The sequence below is a fragment of the Oreochromis aureus genome, linkage group 23 (genome assembly GCF_013358895.1).
Source record: "Oreochromis aureus strain Israel breed Guangdong linkage group 23, ZZ_aureus, whole genome shotgun sequence".
In the NCBI taxonomy this organism is placed as follows: domain Eukaryota; kingdom Metazoa; phylum Chordata; class Actinopteri; order Cichliformes; family Cichlidae; genus Oreochromis; species Oreochromis aureus.
The window spans coordinates 1,140,682-1,157,500 of NC_052963.1; the positions used below are offsets into that span (position 1 = coordinate 1,140,682).

The 16,819-nt window shown below is 42.2% G+C and overlaps 1 protein-coding gene across 5 annotated transcripts in view; it reads left to right on the plus strand.

The window, feature by feature from the left end:
• Positions 1-1,132: 1,132 nt before the first annotated feature.
• The window catches only part of gyg2 (glycogenin 2), a 35,912-nt gene continuing 20,225 nt past the window's right edge, over positions 1,133-16,819 (plus strand). For 2 of the 5 annotated variants that reach the window (XR_005610048.1, XR_005610049.1), the window contains exons 1-3: positions 1,133-1,532; positions 3,799-3,937; positions 15,915-16,089. Coding sequence is in view for 3 of the 5 variants with exons in the window: in XM_039606258.1 (XP_039462192.1) it covers positions 1,526-1,532; positions 3,799-3,937; positions 15,915-16,089 (321 nt within the window). In the remaining 2 variants the exon portion in view is untranslated. The remainder of the gene's footprint in view (positions 1,533-3,798; positions 3,938-15,914; positions 16,090-16,819) is intronic. The other 3 variants (XM_039606256.1, XM_039606258.1, XM_039606255.1) reach the window with 3 other exon arrangements.

Below are 16,819 nucleotides of genomic sequence, written 5' to 3' on the forward strand. Positions count from 1 at the left end.
TCCTGATAATAATGAATTACAGTAGTCCAGCCTGGAAGTAATAAATGCATGAACTAGTTTTTCAGCATCACTCTGAGACAGGATATTTCTAATTTTAGAGATGTTGCGCAAATGGAAGAAAGCAGTCTTACATATTTGTTTAATATGTGCATTGAAGGACATGTCCTGGTCAAAAATGACTCCAAGGTTCCTCACAGTGTTACTGGAGGCCAAGGTAATGCCATCCAGAGTAAGAATCTGCTTAGATACCATATTTCTAAGATTTTCAGGGCCGAGTACAATAACCTGTTTGATCTGAATTAAGAAGCAGAAAGTTAGAAATATACACATAAAAAAACCTGGACTTTCTTTATGTTTCATCTAGTTTATAATGAAATCTTATGTCATATTAAGCAAGACATGACTTAAAAAACATTTTTGATGGAAACCACTTATTTCCTTTTTAATTTTTAACCTCTAATATGGACTGGCTTTGTCGATCTTGCACCACCATAGAAGTATACACATACTGTTTCGACAAATGCGCTGTTATAACCAAAAGAAGAATGTAACGCTAGCACTCAGAGATGCCCTAAAGGCTTACTGAGCTCATAATAGGCAGCTAGTATCATTGGGTCAGGTGGGCATGGTTATCGCACTGGTCCTGGGGTTGGTTGTCACACCTGTGAGGTAGACATGTGAATGCTGCTGTCCTTTAAAATATACATTAATGCTATCAGTGATACAAAAGTCCATAAGATAGATTAGATAAAACTTTATTAATCCCTCGGGTGGGTTCCTCCGGGAAATTCTGTAGTATGGTGTTGCAGAGCTGCTTGGAAAGGCTGCAGTCACTCCAGCGCCATCGTTGCCTATAGCAACATAAGTCATGAAATGCAGAATTTGTTCTCTTTGATAAAAGCTGCATCATTAAAGCACTTTAATTTCACTCCTCATATGCACAATTATTACTCACACTAAGTAAACTTATATCTGAATAAATGACGAGTAACGTCGTTTTTACTGAAGCCCATAGCTAAAGTGTTCGTGTTGTGATGGCTAGCTTCCTTTTTGCTGCAGTTCATTACAAACGTGAATCCGCTTGGAGCGTGACAGCCCACCACAGAGTGGGGGGTGTCGAGCCAAAACACCGGCTGATTGGTAACCTGTCACGTATGTGAAGTGAAAGGAGGGCGGTCAACAAAGGGGCATTAGGGCAGAGTGTGTTGCACAACATTAGTCAAAGCTTCCTTTGTGCTGGTTGAATGACCAGTTGAGCAAACAGGTAACCAGCAGCACCAGCAGCAGCCCTGTCACACCGTCGGGAGGAACAACTGCATGAGCTGTGGTTTGGTGTCGTTTCTCAGGATTTAGGAACCCTTGCGCTAAACAGCCGCTGCTAACCCGTGTCTGTCCTCTGGGCCTTTGTGATTGGCTGTTCTCACAGGACTGCAGGGGGGGACTTTCACACACGTGCGGCATATTCCCGATCTCCTCTGTGGATAAGTGCAGCTGTCAAGTGTGCACAAAGTTTCTGTCAACAGAAATGTCAGGTAGGTGACTTTTTTTTAACACACATGATCTAGTCTTTATGAAATCACATTATGCTTTGTTTGTTCTGCGGAGGAATCAAATACGCGTCCGTGACCTTCTTTTCAATTCAATTCAGTTTTATTTATACAGCGCCAAATCACAGCAACAGTCGCCTCAAGGCGCTTTATATTGTAAGGTAGACCCTACAGTAATAACTCAGTTAACCTTTCCACTGGTTAACTTAATTTAGCGAATAAAACGCACCTTCCGAACTGAGTCGTAACTCTCTCAAGCTTCCAGTCGAGTAATTCAATGAAAAACGGTGCAGTGAGTAATTCTGACATGAAAATCATTGCTTGCTGTTCCCCGACACTCTTCCACACAGTGAGCCGCCTGAAATGTAACACTCGTGCAGACAAAAGGTTAACTTGTGATCTGACTGCAGGCTCGGAATATTAACCTCTGCACACTTGGTGCTCTACGTGAGGCGTGATTTACAACCACAATAGGAGTATAACCATATATCCACTCATCAGAAGAACCAGCAGTGGGCTGTTATTTATTATTAAGAGTGTTACAAGCAGAGGCCAAGTCTAAAGGTTATTTTAAAACATACTTACATTCTGAACAGAACAAAACTTTAATCCTGTGTCCGTGTCATTGATATGGTGGAGATGCTGCCTACTCTGTAAAACTACTGACCACTGCAGAGTGACTGTGGCTTTTACTGACACACACAAACAACAACTACAAAAATACAAACCCCACCTAAAATATATCCCTTCTTAAATGTACAGCCACAGTCACCAATATTGGGACTTTGTGTAAATGTAAATCAAAACAGAATGCAAATATCTTTAACCCATATTTGATCCATAAGATAGATAATAAATAGATAGATAGATAATAGAGCCTCTCAGCTGTTTAAACTTAGAAATCTACCTTTTTTTTCTTTCTTTTTTTAAACAAAGTAAGTTGAAAACTGAAACTGAAACCAGTTTGTTGTTGTTGTTTCGTGATGATTCAAATGTTTTTAGATGGTAGTTTTCAGGCTGGTCAGCTCACAACCCAGACAAAGGCTGTTGTAATAGCTGCACTGCTTAGTCTTCCGTTCCAACAACACAACACAAACAAAACACACGTCTGGACTCTATATGTCACTCTAAATCAGGAGTGTCAAACTTAAACCAGCTGTGGGCCACTGTAGTGTTCGAGTAGTACAAAAAACCCCAACAAACAAGAAAACAGCCACAAATATTTCCTAAAATGTTTTTTTTAAATGTCAAATATTGTATAACAAGACAGTTTCTTCCTCCGTCTTCACTAAATTAATCCTTTCATTGAACAACCAAATAAACACACTGGTCCTCTCTCTGTGCACACACCTGGCAGCACTTCTGCTACACACTAGTTTGTGAACTAACACAGCCAATCCCAATTGCCTTCATATTAAATCACTTATTTTAACAAAAAAGTCACTCCAAAGGCCAAACTGCATTATATTTCTGCACTTCAAAATTTGGTCTGCAAGTGGGGGTGACGTGGGCCGCAAGTGGCCCCTGGGCCTGCGCTAAAACCTGTATATACTTTCAGCCTTGATGGTACCTTTGCAGAGCTGACCACTCCGTAGGCATTGATGTATCAGTTGACCAAAGATCTTACAGTTACTTAAATTTATTTAGCATTTAGTGGTTTTAGTGAGCTTGAAAACAGGCACTTGTAAAACGTAGTGCAGTGTTCTGAATACGACTGGTTTAGTGAGATTTGGCTATTAAATTCTGTCAAATAACATTTTGAAAGGTAGAGTTTCAAACAGACTCTGAAACTCAACGTATTTTCCACTGAGAATGACCAAAATCAGCCTCAGTTGGTCTTACTAGAAGTGCATCTGCTTGATGTTAACCTATCATAGGCTCCTTAATGGGTCATTAAACAGTGTCTGGGGTGGAGTACATGGATTTGGACCAGGTCAGGCCTGGATCTGTTCATAGTGGCTTTCTGAATTGTATTCTTTATTTGAAATAGCTCCTTGTTCCACAAAGATCCTGAAATATTTGAAATACTACAAGTAGTCTTTTTTTTTTTTTTTCTAACATGCCTTTACTGATATCGCTTGTGAAATGGTCACTGTTACTTAACTCTCAGTATGAACAGGGTATCACGACCTCATGTAAAAGTCAAACCATGCAGTGGTTACTTTTCCTGTTGCAACAAAAAAACACCAAATCCAAGAAAGATTAAATGACAAACACACGTCTGCCTGGTGTCCTTTTGTTCTTTCTCCAGCTGGTGAGGCTTTTGTGACCCTTGCCACCACAGACTCTTACTGCATGGGAGCCACTGTAGTGGCCAGAAGTCTGCGGCGGCATGGAACAACTCGCCACATAGTTGCCATGATCACACCAAATGTCTCTGAGCAGTCAAGGTGGGAGAATGATGAACCATGTGTCAAACGTTAAAATAATTTAATCTCACTCCCTCATGTGTGCTCGAAGTATGCTCAGTCATTGTTAAATGTGTTTTCCAAGGGTGTTTTCATCTATATGCAGTGGCTCCAGAAAGCATTCAATTGTTCCACATTTTGTCCTGTTACAGCCCTATTCCAAAATATATTAAGTCTAAAAATCTTTATATGTATATAAGTATTCACAGCCTATGTTTAATGCAGCTTTTGCAGCAATTACAGCCTCAGTTCGTTTTGTGTATGACTCTACAAGCTTGATGCATCTAATTTTGGGCAGATTCTCCCATTCTTCTTTGTAGAACTGTTCAAACTCCGTCAGGTGGGAGACGTTGGTGCACAGTCATTGTCTGAGTTCTACAGAAATGTACATTCAGGTCAGGACACGAGAGATAAAGGGAGCCATCAGGCTAGAGCTGGGCGATATAAGATTTTTTCATATCACGATATGTTTTTTCATTTCAGGCGATAACGATATATATCACGATATAAGCCAAATAACTATATTTGTAAGATTTAAATGTGCCGTTGCTCACAAGTAAAATGTGAAATAATCAGCAGCTTGTTTTGATTTAAATATTTATTTCCCATAATAAGTTCAACAGCGTAGATGTACTTCAGGAACATGAGACTTCAGTTTCAGATAAATAAAGGCAAATATTGTAAACTACACAAAAGGCAGCCGCTAAAGCGTTTAAGTTTCAAAATAGAACAAACAAACAGACTAAATTGTCAATTCCACTTAGAAACAAAATATTAATTCTAAAAATAAATCTTAGTTTGTTTTACAGAAGAACAGACAAAACTGACTAACTTTTGTCAATATCAAATAAACTGAGAACTAAAAGGAAATTCTCAATCTCTCCTTGTTGTATAGCTTAGCTTTTCAAACAGTTTTAAAATAAAGATGCTAACAGAACATTCTTTAAATATTAGGTGCACATCCAAGGTGCAACTTTATATATATATATATATATATATATATATATATATATATATATATATATATATATATATATATATATATATATATATACTAAAAAAAAAACTTTAGTCTGACAAAAGCCTACAGGTTGCGGGACAGGAAGACAAGTCTATCCACTGCTTCAGGCTTTAAATCGGCCCTGTGGCAAGTCACAATATTACCCCCCTGTACTAAATACCCTCTCAGAGGGGCTGCTGGTTGTGGGGATGCACAGGTAGTGCTTTCCCAGGCAGCTAACTCTTGGGAAAAAACGCGCTACTCTGTTTTTTGTCTTTGACTTGAAATAGCCGAAATACCTCCACACTACGGAACTTCTCTGCCCTTTGTTGGGAAATCAGTTTTACCCTGGTTCTTTTTTTATTCCTCGGGCCTCCAGAGATGACACCAGACCCAGTAGTCATTTTTACAAAATCTTTATTCATCTTTATTCATCTTCATTTAAGCATGCACTTCTAGAAGGGAAGACGAGGCCGGTGTCCCTCTGCAACAATCTTCACCCCTTTGTTAGTTCCAGGCAGCTTTATAGAGGCGACCCCATCATAAAACCCCCACAGTGTGCTGCAAACTCTGTGTCTGTGTCTATGTACACGAGCACGTGAGTGCCTGTGTGTGCACGTACCCATGTGTATGTGTGAGTGAGTGTGCATGTGGATGTGTGAGTGTAACAGTTAAAACACTGTGGGTGTGTGTCTCTTCCTAGGGGCCATAAATACCATCTCCCCTCCAGACCACAGTTATCAAGTTACAAATGTTGAGACCCCCACACAGGTACCCTCTGGGGAATTTCCACTCAGCATTAACTCCTCTTTGTCTTACTTTCACAGTTCAACTGGGGAGGGTCTCCTAAGATCTACTCCTAAGTTCATGACACAGTCAGGCCTTTATTTATATCCAGGGCAGTGTCAGTGTCTCATAATAATTCTACATTCTATCTTAACACATTTCTAAACTCTAAAATAAGCTAAACATTTCTACAAATCCCCCTTTTTATCTGCCCTATGGCAGATAAAACTACACTAAATCTTTCACCATAATGTTTCCATACTGTGACTCCCCATTTCCCAAAAGTGGTCTCCTGGTGTTGGACTTTGTATCAGATTCTCCCACAGCACGATTGATGAGTCTTACAAGCAAAGCTCTGATACAAAGCACACAACGACACCCACACGTCACTAATATTGCAGTAAAAACAGACAAAGAAACCATAATTGACATAAGGAAACCTTTCCATTGCCCAAAGACAGAGGTCATCCACGCTTCCAGCAGGTTATCCACTCCCGAATGCTCATACATCGTGGTGGACAACGTCTTTAGGCCTTCCAGAGTTTGGGTCACAGAGCTGTCTGGAGCTGTGTTATTTAAAATAAAAGTACAATACATATCCCCAAACATCGCGCAAACGCCCCCTTTTTCTCCCAACAACATATCTAACGCCATCCGATTTGTACTGTCATTAAAGATGTTGGACCCAACTGCTCAGCAGGCCCTTCAACTGCGTCCCTGGTAAGGTTCGCCAGTCTCAGGACACTATAGTGCACATAATTGATACAATCCACATTCTTATTTGGAGTTACTGGAAAGAATGCAGAAATTATGGGAAGCTTTTCAAATCCTCCAGCAATTTGGTCCGCTACCTTAAATTCATTTAGGCACACCCCTAGGAACCCCAATAGCATCTCTGTATGTTGGTGATCCTATTGTAAGGTCAAACGATCCTGGTGACTGTTTTGGCCAACACATGACGTCTGCGCGTGGCTGTCAGTTGAGCGGTGCCGGGCTTAGCCAGCCGCACCCCCTTTTCACCTACTAAAACGAGAGGTGCACCTAAACGCACCATGGCACAGAGACCAGAAGTCCCACTAGGAATTCTAACATAATCTGTACCCACCATAATAATAATACAAACCAGCACGTGCCCACAGGCCTATTTCAGTGCCGGTGTCTCTTGATAGCTTTCCTCTGGCCAGGTACGTCACAGTGCACCAATCAGCGTTAATCTCCCCGGCCTCATGCTCATGTCTTCAGAAACCGCTTCTCTGGTGAGTCTGAGCATGCACTCAAATCCCCACTGGTCTTCGGGATATAAAGGAGCTGGTTCTGTGAAAAGATGTGGGCGGGCCGCTGCGCACACCACACAATCTGAAACATTCTGTTCTCTAGCATTTTGGATGAGCCAGTCTGGCCACAGATTGCTTTCACGGTAGCCAGTGGCCATTGAAATGAGCTGTTTAGGTTTGAGTCTTGTATAATCTACCTCAAGTATTTGTGGCCCCGATTCTGAAAGTGACAATGGTGGGGGAGGTGTTAATTATTTCAGCCACATCAGGTACAAAATCTCTAAAATTAATTTTAACCAGACCGTATGGGTCCTTCCCTGAGACGTCTACTCCTATGAATAAGTACACCACGGATCGAGCGGGCCACACAGTGTCATACCAACGATTCAGTGAGAGGGTCAACGGGTTCTGCCCAGCTGAGAAGTCCCGCTGAAACCCAAGCTTCTGCCACGTGGTGTCCTTGTAGGGGCGCCACGTGCCAGAATACTCCACTATGGTAGACCAGTACTCACACGGGCCCTTCCAATAAGTGTGATAGGGGTAGCCAAGCTTCTGATTATTACACTCTATATCTACCATTGGATTGTAACCTACCCAGACATCATATCCCCGCCATGAACTGTTTAAACCTTTACATTTAATGACAGCACAAAGATCAAATGTATACGAAGCTGTGGACCCTTTAACGTGGTCCAACTCTATACCGCCATAATAATCAAAACACTCATCTGATTTACCTGTTTCCCTACGTTTGGTTCGCTTCGCCGTGGCCTGTGATGGTGGAGTCGCCGGAGTGGATTCAGGTCTGTCTCTGGGCAATTCACTTATAAGAAAAATCACAGTTACAATAACAACAGTTATCACACCTAACACTACCGTTTCTCTCAATTTCCCCTTAACCAGCCTAGAGAAGTTGACATGATATAAATGTAGATGAAAGGCTCGTCTGTTTACATCTTTTCCCACACAGAAGGCTTCTCTGCAGAGCATCAAATCATTTGTGCTGTTCACAGAATCACAATTCCATCGCTGGACTTCCTCTGCGCTGTCACTTTTGGAGCTTGGCACGCTCTCTCCATCCCTCGATTCTCACGTTCCAACGCTGCTGAAGATTTTAAGGCAGAGCACGTCGTACACCTTAGTTGTCTTCCTCAACGTCAACGTCGACACTCTTTCATTTTATTTAAAATTTTGCTGTGCAGAGTCTCATCCTGACGATCTCCTGCGCGATGTCTGCTGTGCTGAAGGTGATCTCTGATCCTCCTGAAGACTCTCTCCTGGCCTCAGCTCCCATCTTGTAGACGATCTCCTCAGTCACTCCTTCTCGTCATGGCACCTCACGACATCTACAGATTTAAAAATAACACTCCTCTCCCCACATGGCTTTCACCATGTGTCCACTCCCCAATAAGACATAGAATGTTGCACCGTCTCTCTGAAACAATCTCCAGGGTTTCCCACCTGGAGCAGCCATACTCCAACCTGTAACCCTGTGTAAAAACATTAGTCGGCAATTACATGTTTAGCTTGTCTAACTCCCAGCTCCACCTGGAGCCTGTATCCTGGAAGACAACGTCTTTAAGTTAAAACAACTACACATTTGCAACCAACTATAGATCATAAGAGTGATAAAGTATTCAGCATAAAAGACAAGCATCATGTGCAGGTTTTCTCAAATCATTAAATCACTATTATTACCATAATTTGTCCCAAATCATGAATCATCCCAATTTATTACACAATTTAATCAGTGACTTTCCTTAAGCAATGTCACTCCACTCATTTTATTACTATGAGCTCAGTAGTGGCCAGCTAATGAGCCCATATTCAACTATTCCATAAACACTGCATCTCTTATTTGTTTTCTCATGTCACTTGTCTGTTTTCTGCTGAATCCTCTACATGCACTCTTAGAAAAACAAACATTAACAACACACATGGACAATCCTGGTGGTCAGGCGCAGGTCGACAGGTTCCAGAGGTGCTGTAAAAAGGTCATAAAGTTAAGCCTGCTGTAAAAGGAATGACACTGGTTTCAACACAGGATGTGTCTTACATTTTATTCACTTCTCCCCTGTAATATTCAACATTTTCCCAAGAACACAGTGTAATAGCATAATCAACATATAGCCTGTAAACACAGTTCCCTTCACTCATAAACCCAGTAATCCTGTAGTAGGAAGAACATTAACCATTAGTGTGTCCTGCTGTAACTCACATAATCAAACACATGATTAACTCTCTGCTGTAGAAAAGAAATGTAAATGTTAACGCTGCGCACAAGCCCATGAATGACACACCCCTGATAGATTCAGAAACACAGAAAGTGGCATTTAAAAGGTTAAATCGTCACACAGCCTAGGATGCTGCTGTCATCTTCCTGCTCCTGTAATAGAAACACATAAATTCATCCACCCTTTTGTCCTGTCTAGGTGGAGGTTAACCTTGAGTAGTGGTCAAGTCTTGTCAGCTTTTACCAGTAGGTCAGTTTTTTTTTTTTTTCCTCTTTCACTCATTCATTTTTTCTTTGCTGATAGTGGAAATTATCGTCGCATTTTCATTTCCATGCTCAGCAAAATGACGTCCTTTCAAAAAGAAAAGAAGAACTTTTAGATCGGATTATCTCGCTGAATCCTTTTTGGGCAGGGACTCTCATTGTCTAATTGTCCCAAATAAGCGGCTTTCTCCAGAGCCCCATTGTAATTTTGGAGAAACTCACTTGCAACGGTTTTCTCGACATGTTGTATAGTGCTTTTAATTCCTGTCGTGCAGATCTGCTTAAAGAAAAGAAATTCACAAACACAAGTCAGTGCACTTGTTCAAAACAAAAAATAAAATAAAAATAACAAACAAAACTGTCAAACAAAACTCCCAGTGCACTGTCCAAAAACAAAATAAAAATAACAGATCAAAATGAAAAACAAAATTAAATAAAAATACAGAAGCCCGGTCTTAGGACTTGTCCCAGAATATTATTTTTCTAATAGATGAAAACACACCAAATCTAAAACTTGGTGCCATGTTAAAACCTTCCCCATACATCAGAAACAAAAACAAAACAAAACAAAAAGAAAAATCTGCTGTTTCACTCATTTAAACTCTGACTGCAGGATTCTGTTCACCCCTGTTATCATGTTCCCCAAAATAATACTAATTCAGTTGTCTATGTATCACTTCTCAACCCACTCAATAAACCAGACAGCATGATGGTAACAGTATTACCTACTTAAAATTGTGTTTGATCCTAATGAGCTTCAGTGTGTGTGTGTGTGTGTGTGTGTGTGTGTGTGTGTGTGTTAGTAGGGTTAATACATTTTCTATTTCTGTGGGTTCTTTATGTACCTTCCCCCTTTTTTCTGAAACAAAACTCCGTTCACTCCAAATTTTGTTTCAGAAACATCTAAATGAAAATCTCTGTCTTAGTCAGGCACAGCTAAACCCCAAATGCTTGCAGGTTACCGTCGGCAACCACGCTGTGTGGTGTTAACCACTTGTACAAATACCCTCTTTGGATGTGTAACACTTTATGTATAATGTTGTATTCTCTGTAGTACATATCATGTGCATGTGTGGTGTTGTCTTTCCTTTTCTCTAACAGTACTCTTGCATACCTCAGTGCTTGTCTTCCTTTTGTGGTGGTCTGGACACTTTATCAATCCTCCACTTCAAGGCAGTCGTTTGTCTCCCCAGATTCCTTAACCCAATTTGATTCCCCACACTAAAACAGCATTCCTCTGTCCTCACCTGCTCCTTTCTCTCCATTCTCCTCTCCCACTTAGCAGTCCAATGACAGTCAGTTCTCTCCAGCTGTGTCCCGTGTTTGCTCCCACTGTCTCTTTCATTGCCATCTTGCTCCAAACATGGCAAGTGTCAAACTCCAACAATCTCCTCAAAAGTCCTTCACACACAGTGAAGTTGCAGCTTGCTGGAAACGCATCTCCATTCATCCAATCAAGATGATGGATCTTCTCTTTCTGATGCCGTCTGCCCAAAGTGCTGCTGGACCTCTCTGCTCAGGTCTCTGGTATTGTCTCTTGGACTGCTGTCCACTGTCGATGTTCATCCTCGTGCTTCTGGAACTGCACTCTGTGTCTTCAGGGAGAGATTAGCTTCTTTGGAGCTTGCTTGTTCAGGATGAGGACGGGAAGCTGCAAAACAATTCAGCCAAAAATTCTGGCTGGGTGTTTCTTTTTTTTTGTTTTTAATTTCTAATGATCTTAACCTATAATTTTCTACCGACTGCTGCCCGTGGAGAATTGATCCAGGTCCGTTCCCCACCTGTAATCGACAGACTGAGAGACTTTTATTATTCACTGTGACTGGATATGTTTTCATCACTCCTAAAGCAACACATCTCCACTTATTTTGTTTTGAACTGTGGGTGGCTGTAGCTCAGGTGGTAGAGCAGGTCACCTACTGATCGGAAGGTTGGTGGTTCGATTCCTGGCTTCCCCTAGTCTGCATGCCAAATATCCTTGGGCAAGATACTAACCCCAAATTGCTCTCCGATGCATCCATCGGAGTATGAATGTGTGTGAATGTTAGCTAAAAGAAGCACTTAGACAAATGTGCTTGTGCGAATGCGTGTGACTGGGTGAATGCACAAGTTGTGTAAAGCGCTTTGAGTGCTCAGAAGAGTAGAAAAGCGCTATATAAGAACCAGTCCATTTACCATTTACCATAACTCTGACTTTAAACCCTGAAAATAAAAAAAATGTTTGTTCTTAACTGCAAACACAAAAAATCTTCTTGATGTTGTTATTAATTATTTTCACCCACAATACTCCAAATTATGTTTTCTTTTGTGTCCAGCAGGGAAAGAAGATGACCTGTAGTGTCACTGCTTTCCCCAGTTGGAGACAATTTCTCACTCACACTTCCACACTTTTTATTTTCTTTGTTTTCATTATTTTCTTTCTCTCTTTTTTTTAACACCCACACATTAACCTGTAATCTCACTCCTCCAACCTCATTTTCCTTTCACCCCAACAGCTCTCATACAGTCAGCAATCAAATTCTCCATCCATCCTTGAGTACTTGGTCACCTTTAAATGTCACTATTAATTTTATCAATTTATTTATCATTACCTTAACACTAATCCACTGTTTAGGTTTCTTTATTTATTTTAGTTCACTTTCTCCTATTTGATCACGTTTATTTTTTAACTCTTATTATTTCACAGACAATCAACTAATCTACTTTGTCCCCCCTTTTTCCTCAAGGGAGCTCACACACACACAGCCAGGTCACTCGCCCCCACCTTTCTTCCTCTCTCTCTCACACACACACATTTTACTCCTCCTTTGTTCCACCTGTGAACCCGCCCCTCGAGGCTGGCTCACACACACCTCATGCTTCTCACAGTCCCATTCAAACTTTCTGCAAGACACCTTCTCTGCTGTGATTCAGGACAACGCCCTGATCAGCACAAAGAGTGGATATGGTCCACTTTTAGAACTCAACAAAACAAAATTATAAACTCACGATCTTCAGATCGCAGCCTTTAACCGCGATTTCTCTTCTGTCTCAAAACACAGTCAAATTCAATCCCCAATAAACTCAGAATACACAACATTTAGTGGCACGGCCTCCCGTCCACATACAGCACAAAAAACACAATCTTATACTCAAATCTTAGTTCCTACACACACTCACACTTTTCCCCAAACACACACTTTTAGACACGAATTCTTTTTGTTACTTTAATTGACTCCCGTACTTCAGACGAGACGCCGACTCTAACGGCGCTTTGACACACACACTACGCAGTCCTCCTTCTGCATCAGGCATTGGTTCAACTCAGCTCGGAATCTAACCGGCGAAAGCAACCGATCCTGCTTTTATGCATACCTCAGACTGTGACAGGGACCTCTCCCCGACTTAGTTATTTAAGGAGCCACGAATCCCCAGGTGACCACCCTGGATCCCCTGCCCTCACAGGTCCTACTCCCGCGTCCAAGAATAGGCGGGGCAACCAAGCCCGTGACACACACAGCCCTGAGCTGGCGATGAGGCCTTTCAGCCCCGCTTTCTAACTAATAGTAACACACGTTTCCTGCTTTAACGCACGGAGGACGGATCACACACCGCCACTTTTTCCTAATAACTAATACGGATGAAACACCGATTCTACTAATCCGTAACAAACGTCTCCTGCTTTAACGCACTGAGATTTTCTTACGGGGCGCTAAACATCAACCTGAGTTCTTAACAAAAGTCTCTTGCTTTAGTCGTGCCGGGACGGACCTAGCCGCCCCTTTATGCTACTGAGTGAATTTACACTGAGATATGCTCAACTTAGCGAACAGATAATTTAGGCTTTAAACAATATGCACGGTTCGAAAATAAACAGGTCGTGCTTACCTTTTAATCATGTGAGCTAGCTCTCTGTTCGCCTCCTTTCACGATCTCAGCTCTGCCAATTCCTCTCTGGGCCTCGAGTGAATCCCGGGTTTTCGGCACCAAAACTGTTGGGAAATCAGTTTTTACCCCGGTTCCTTTTTATTCCTCGGGCCTCCAGAGATGCACCAGACCCAGTAGTCATTTTTACAAAAACTTTATTCATCTTTATTCATCTTCATTTAAGCATGCACTTCTAGAAGGGAAGACGAGGCCGGAGTCCCTCTGCAACAATCTTCACCCCTTTGTTAGTTCCAGGCAGCTTTATAGGAGCGACCCCATCATAAAACCCCCACAGTGTGCTGCAAACTCTGTGTCTGTGTCTATGTGCACGAGCATGTGAGTGCCTGTGTGTGCACGTACCCATGTGTATGTGTGAGTGCACGTGAGTGAGTGTGCATGTGGATGTGTGAGTGTAACAGTTAAAACACTGTGGGTGTGTGTCTCTTCCTAGGGGCCATAAATACCATCTCCCTTCCAGACCACAGTTATCAAGTTAAATGTTGAGACCCCCACACAGGTATCCTCTGGGGAATTTCCACTCAGCATTAACTCCTCTTTGTCTTACTTTCACAGTTCAACTGGGGAGGGTCTCCTAAGATCTACTCCTAAGTTCATGACACAGTCAGGCCTTTATTTATTCTAACCCTAACCCTTATCCAGGGCAGTGTCAGTGTCTCTACCATAATTCTACATTCTATCTTAACACATTTCTAAACTCTAAAACAAACTAAACATTTCTACATGTCTAAACTCTAAAATAAGCTAAACATTTCTACACCTTCCTTTCGACAAGCTCTCCGGCATTGGAACCATCATCTGTGTTGTCTTCGGTAACCTGATCACCCAAGCTCTTGGTTGATTTTTCTCTAGAGGCACACTCATTTCCTCCATTACCCGGGCGGCACGGCGGCTGGCTGCTTCCCAAACAAATACACATGTGCGGCTTGGCACTTGTGCTGTACGTAACAAGTCACATGATGTGACACTGCGGCTGTGATTGGTTCGACTCTGCGCTACTTAATTTGGATTGGCTGTTCTTTTTTTTTTAAGAGGACAAGAGAGATGAGGCCTATCGCAATAGTTTAATTTTTCTATCGAGAAAAATTAATTTCGCAATACATATCGTTATCGTTCTATCGCCCAGCTCTACATCAGGCTGAAGAAGCAGTTCTATCAGGCTTGGTTAGCCTATGGGACTTTGGAGCCAAGACCTCCTTAAACCCACTGACACATCTTCTGTAGAGGACGCAGAGTCTGGGGACGGGTGAATGACTCCTCCATCACTGAGGGTGAGGTCACTGAGGCAGTTAAACAACTCCTTGGTTGCGGGGCCCCGGGGGTGGATGAGGTTCGCCCTGAGTTCCTGGAGGCTCTGGATGTTGTAGGGCTGTCTTGGTTGACACGCTTTGAAATGTTGCATGGTCAGGGGTGGTACCTCTGGACTGGCACACCTGGGTGGTGGTTCTCATTTTTAAGAAGGGGGACCGGAGGGTGTGTTCCAAATATAGGGGGATCACACTCCTCAGCCTCCCTGGAAAGGTCTATGCCAGGGTATTGGAAAGGAGAGTCCACCATCCATTAGTCCAGGGGTGGGCAACTCCAGGCCTCGAGAGCCGGTGTCCTGCAGGTTTTAGATATCACCCTGGGTCAACACACCTGAATCAAATGATTAGTTCATTCCCAGGCCTCTGGAGAACTTCATGACATGTTGGGGAGGTAATTTAGCCATTTAAATCAGCTGTGTTGGATCAAGGACACATCTAAAACCTGTAGGACTCTGGCCCTCGAGGCCTGGAGTTGGACACCCCTGCATTAGTCAAACCTCGGTTACAGAAGGATCGTCCCAGTTGCGGAAAACTGGACCAGCTCTTTACCCTCTCAAAGATATTCAAGGGTGCATGGGAGTTTACCCAACCAGTCCACATGTTTTGTGGGCTTGGAGAAGGCATTCAACCGTGTCCCTCAGTGTTCTGTGGAAGGTGTTTTGGGAGTATGGGTGTGTCTTACACGTTTCTATGAGCCATTCGATCCTTATCCAACTGCTGTAAGAGGTTTTTTTTAAAAAAAATAAATAAATTTGCAGTATTTCATCCAGACTTTGTCACTTTTTCATTATGGGCTATTGTGTGTGTAGAATTCGGAATTGGGACTGTAACATGAAAAAATGCAGAACAAGTGAAGTGCTGTAAATACTTTCCAGATCCACTGTAGATCGTTTACTCTGGTCTGAATCAGGTGATGAAACTTGTAGTTGTGGTTTGGTTTCCTCTCATATAGAAAAAATTCGAAGTGAAGTAAGTGACCCACATTTGTCACTACATGAAGTAATGTTAAGTTGGCATACTGGCCAGATGTGAATGGGATGGGAGCAACAAACATAAGGTGAAATGGGAGCTGTGTGTGAAAATGTTAGGTGTCCCATTACTCTTGAACAAACAGGCTCTGAAGGTGCATCTGCTAAAAATCATATACTGACATTTGTGAATCGCCCAACAGACTCCCCCTTAAAGATGTGTTTGATGAAGTGATTGTGGTGGATGTGATGGACAGTGAAGATTACCACCACTTGTCCTTGCTTGGACGTCCTGAGCTTGGTATCACTTTCACTAAGATCCACTGCTGGACTCTGACACAGTATAGCAAATGTGTCTTTCTGGATGCCGACACTCTGGTGAGTTCACTGACACATGCCGATATGTGTAAAGCTGGTTGAGGGGAGGATCACAAACACTTGGCATGGGAGGAGTGGGTAGCAGTTTCCCTTGTGTCCTTGTAGTGAAGGCACATTTGAACCAGTTGCCTTCTCAGCACAGAGGAAATGGTGTCTGACAAATTTAGAATATCTTCATTTAGCATAGAAAAACAGTTTGTCACAATAACAATAAAAACAAGAACAACCCTAGTTTTCTTTTCTGTGCTGTAGCCAGGTTAGAACAGTCAGCTCGTTTTTTATTAGAGTGGGATGTAATTGTAGAAAGTTTCTGTGATGATATATTACTCCAGGTGAACTGAGAGGGTTTGTGCTTCTGACCAGGAACAAACAAAAGCAGAAACACACAAATAAGATGCTCGCCTTCAAACTTCACAGCAGCTTTGTCTTCAGAGGAAGAACTAGAGCGCTACACTGAAACGGATCAATGGTAGGCTGGTTCACAGGTCACGCTGGAGTTCATTATCTATGATAAAGTCCACAGTGTGTGGAAGTCACTTTTAGTACCCATGCAGCTCCGATGTGACCTGTTGGCCAACATCTCTAATGGCTCAGTGATGTCAAATATGTTCCTACTGAATGAAACTGATACCAGCACAGGTGTTTCACAGCAGGCTCTGTAATGAGTAATGTTCTCATGCTTTCTGTAAAAAAGCACGTTTGAAGACTAAAACTTATTTTTTATCCCTTA